The 4,530-nt window shown below is 42.9% G+C and overlaps 1 protein-coding gene across 3 annotated transcripts in view; it reads right to left on the reverse strand.

Annotated features, from left to right (window-relative positions):
• The window catches only part of LOC123971555 (nuclear factor 1 A-type), a 186,483-nt gene that overhangs the window by 4,194 nt on the left and 177,759 nt on the right, over window positions 1–4,530 (reverse strand). For all 3 annotated transcript variants that reach the window (XM_046050439.1, XM_046050441.1, XM_046050440.1), the window contains one exon: window positions 949–1,014. In XM_046050439.1, coding sequence (XP_045906395.1) covers window positions 949–1,014 — 66 coding nt within the window. The remainder of the gene's footprint in view (window positions 1–948; window positions 1,015–4,530) is intronic.

Below are 4,530 nucleotides of genomic sequence, written 5' to 3' on the forward strand. Positions count from 1 at the left end.
CAGATGACCTGAGACAGAGAGAGGGTTCATCGTTACACATCAAAGGTCACACAACAGGATGAAGGTTGGCTGAGTCCACTGAGTCATCAGAGCAGTAGAAATAGTCGCAGTACCAGGAGTACTAGCAGTAGCTTCAGCAGTAGTAACAGTAGTAACAGTCGCAGTACCAGGAGTACTAGCAGCAGCTTCAGCAGTAGTAACAGTAGTAATATTCGCAGTACCAGGAGTACTAGCGGTAGCTTTAGCAGTAGTAACAGTAGTAATATTCGCAGTACCAGGAGTACTAGCAGTAGCTTCAGCAGTAGTAGCAGTAGTAACAGTTGCAGTACCAGGAGTACTAGCAGTAGCTTTAGCAGTAGTAGCAGTAACAGCACAGTCGTTGCAGCAGTAGCTGTAGTAGCAGAGTAACAGTAGTACTAGCAGCAGTACTAACAGTAGTAGCAGTAGGTCTAGTTGCAGTAGTAGTAGTGGCAGCAGCAGTAGTAGCTGTAATAACAGTAGTACTAGCAGTAGTAGCAGTAGGTCTACTTGCAGTAGTAGTAGCTGTAGTAACAGTAGTACTAGCAGTAGTATCAGTGAGGAAGTACAGAAATGATGAGAAGTGGAAGCTTCTGTTTCCCAACAAGGATAATCACTACCATCTGGGAGTATTTCTGTGTGTGTACATCTACCGGCACGTAGCTGAACCTCAGGGTCAAGGACTAACACACACACTCACACACACACAGATAAACCAGAGAGGATATCCTCCGCACACACTCTCTGATACAGTACACTGCTCTGACATCCATCAACACACACGCTTACAAATCTGGCGCACACACTTCCCTGATCCACACAAACCACTGGTCAGCGTGTGCGCGTCTGACCACCAGGGTCAAATACAGGTCACCCCGAGTGTGTACGTGTGTGCATATACATATAGGCTGTGTGCGAACGAGCGCTCACCGTTCTCCGGCTGCTCCTTGATATCTGATTCGCTGGCCTGGTTGGGGCTTTCTGATTGGCCGGTTTCTGGAGAGAGAAACAGATAAACACTGATGAGGACGAGTCCAACAACAACAACAACGCTGCATAACACGCTAAACACACACACACACATACACAAGCTCACAAAGGTGATTTGAAGCTCTCTTTCTTCTGATTGGACGGTGAGTTCACTGACAGCTGGGAATGTTTGATGTTCGGAAAGTCAAACCAACTGATCCAGAAATATATTTAACGTGAAAACAGACTCACTGCTCCTGTTTAGTTACATGCAGAAACTGTTTTACGTTCCTTACACATTCTGTTCTTTCTTCACGTCAACGTCTCGTCCCACTGGATGAATTCAAACTTTTAATTTGTTATTCCTTTTTAGAGATGTCTGTGAAACCAGTGACGGTTTTGGATGCTGTTAGTACATTAGATCCTTTTTGTTTAACCAGAACACAGTTGCGATATCGCCCTCGTCAGAAAGCCACCAGACTCCATTGATAAAAACAGCAATTTTACTTCTCTGGTGTCCCGCTGCCCCGATCGAATAGTTTGTGTTATTGTGTTACTTTGTTTGCTTGTTCTATTGTTGCTTCTTCTTATCATCATCATCATGTACAATTACAGTTTCGAACATTGAAAATACAAAAACAAATTCATATTTTCAGGAGACAAACCTGAGTGAATCCCACAGCAGCTCAATAACGTGTGTGTGTGTGTTAGTGTGTGTTAGTGTGTACTGTATTGATCTCGATGCCACAGGATTTGGGTTTCAGCTGGTCTAACACACACACACACAGCAGACTGACTGGCAGACTGGAGCTCCTGCAGACAGGTCATTCAGCAGCAGGGGAAGGTTTCACGTTCTTAACTTAAAGAACAAAATCTGTGCCGCAGAGTCGGCCAGAGACCTGAATTCTTTGATGAAAGTACAGAAGTTTAAAACATGTTTTCGTGTCTGTGTGACTTATGTGCACAACAGCTCTTGAAACTGGTCCAGTATTGAGCGAGCGCGCTGCAGTCTGCAGCAGTGAAACAGGGCTGCAACGTAATCCTTGTGCCCCGCCAAAGTCCATCCACTAAAGTGCTCGTTTTTGCCGCTGAGAGACTCAGATTGTGATTACGAGTGTCTGACAGCATTCTGGAAAGGATCCCTACAGAGAGGAAACAGCCGATATATATATTGCTCTCGTCAAAGCCACCAGACTCCATTGATAAAAACACTAATTTTACTTCTCTGGTCTACCGCCGCCTCGATTGCTTCGTTTGTGTTATTGTTTGACCTATTGTTTGTTTTTAACCCTTTAAAACACCAAACTCACACAATAACACAAAGTAAAAGTCCTTAATATAGAACACTTCATATGTTACTGTTCACACGTTGCACATATTAAAAAATAAAAGCGACACATAACAAACAAAGATCTGGTTGAAGGCTGCAGGTCTGTGCATCATCTTCATCACACAGAGAGTAAATCTGCCTCAACATGGAGGACAAGTTGCGTCTGAAGCTGCCACCAGAGAGGATCATGGGACATGTCTGACATCCTCCAACAGAGAAACTCTTTGCTGCCCGCCTCACCGTGTCTGCCTCTGTTTTCCCAGCATGCTCTCTGCTCTGATGCAGCTCCGCTCCTGCAAATGATTTAGCGTCTTCAGGAGCATCGATCGGCCGCGCTGCAGATAAAATAGTCGGGGGAGAAGAAATATTACCCATCATCCCCCCACTGGAGCCGGCCGCAGGGGCCATGACTCAGGACTGGACTGAGACGGATGGAGTCGGGTCGGGGTTCGCTCTTCTTAGGACGTCCAATAAAGTGGAACTTTTTTTAATTACGATTCAATTTAATTATCAATCAGCAAATGGAGACAGAAGAAACAGAAGTGGAGCTGCGTGTCGAGTTTGATCTCTTCAAAAAAACAGAAACTGTCTGAATTCTGGGGGGAAATGTGTCTCCAGTGATGCAGCAGAGATGTAGAATATTTGCATTTGATGAGATTCGTCATCATGTCGTCGATATGGATCAGCATTGTAGACTGTATTTGTTTAGGTTACTGTAAGTATAAGGGGAAGTTTGAAGATGTGGTTTCTGTATCTTTAATGATTTGTTTGGGGTCAGATGTGTCTGTAATGTGTGACGGGACCAGGTCTCTGAGAAATCTGGACTCTGGAACAACCTGCCTAAAGTAGTTTTACTATAAAACTTGCTGCCTCGCCAGTTTATTAGTGATACTGGTGATTTTACAGTTTGTATTTTCTTCACTTGGTGTCTTTTTGCGTGTTTTACTCGTGAATTGAAAGTGTTTCTCTGTACTTTTATCCCATTTAAAGCTGCTTTGTAAACCATGTGGTATGTAAATAAAGTTAATATTAGAAGAGAAATGGCCTTAAAAGACGTTTGATGACGACTTTACTTTAGCGGCATCTAGTGGTGAGGGTGGTGAATTGCGACCAGCGGCTCACGGTGTATTCACATGCTCCTCTTATGGTTCTTATTTCCCGAGTTGTGAAGTCGTTCTTCTGACTTCAGCGTGTGTTCACGTGCTCTGAAGTCAGAATGTGGAATCAACATGGACGCTGCTACAGAGATGTGTCGGATTAACATCATCAGAGCTTATAAACAACATGCAGACTTCTAGTTCACTCTACATGGACAGCAGACTAACCGTTAACCAGATTACACATTACATGTTTGCTAAATATGTATATGCAATACGTGATTTTGCACGAATCAAAGTTCTGTATACTTCTTTATGTCCCATGTACACTTTATTTCTCTTTGTGCAATAATGATTTAAGGAGGAAAATTAGATTCTGATTATTCCAACACCACATGAATGCACCATCGGACGCCAGATTGAAATTTGAAGCAAAATTAATTTCTTGCTATTAAATGTACTTCAGACATAACAGTAAACCTCCTCATTAATTCATATTTTTTATGTTCTGCTTCAGCTTTGCCCCCCCCCACTATATTGATTAAACTTTCATATAAAGTGCATCACTACGATAGGCCGAATATTAATTGTAGGTTGTTTTCATTTATTAAATCTTTGTGCAAGAAAAACAGTCTACATTGGTCTCTAATTTATTAATGCTAAGTGCGAACAAAAAAATAACCATTCCTACACAAAATAACTGTTAGGTTATAGGTTTTAGTCGCACATCGTAAATCACTTTTCTGGTTCGCACGTCTCTATTTTATGCGTCAAGAACCCGTCGCGCTGCTGTTCTTCTTGTTTTATTGGCTGTGCCGTTGACTTCACTGTTACCGAGCTGTTCTACATGCTGCCACCGGGAGATTTAAGGGGACATATTTTAACGGGAGGACACCGGGAGAGAATGGTAAAATATGGGAGAAGCCCGGGGAAAATGGGATGGTTGACCGGTATGCAAGTTACGGTGGTAGCTAGCTAGCTAAATGCTAAAAACACTCCAACCCCCTAACCCCGACCCCCTTACATATCTACGCCAATCAAACACAAGAATCTTGAAATGAACATAAACAACAACCAATAAACGCCCCTAACCCGTGTGTTACACGATTTTAGATC

This window comes from Micropterus dolomieu, linkage group LG05, assembly GCF_021292245.1.
Source record: "Micropterus dolomieu isolate WLL.071019.BEF.003 ecotype Adirondacks linkage group LG05, ASM2129224v1, whole genome shotgun sequence".
NCBI lineage: Eukaryota > Metazoa > Chordata > Actinopteri > Centrarchiformes > Centrarchidae > Micropterus > Micropterus dolomieu.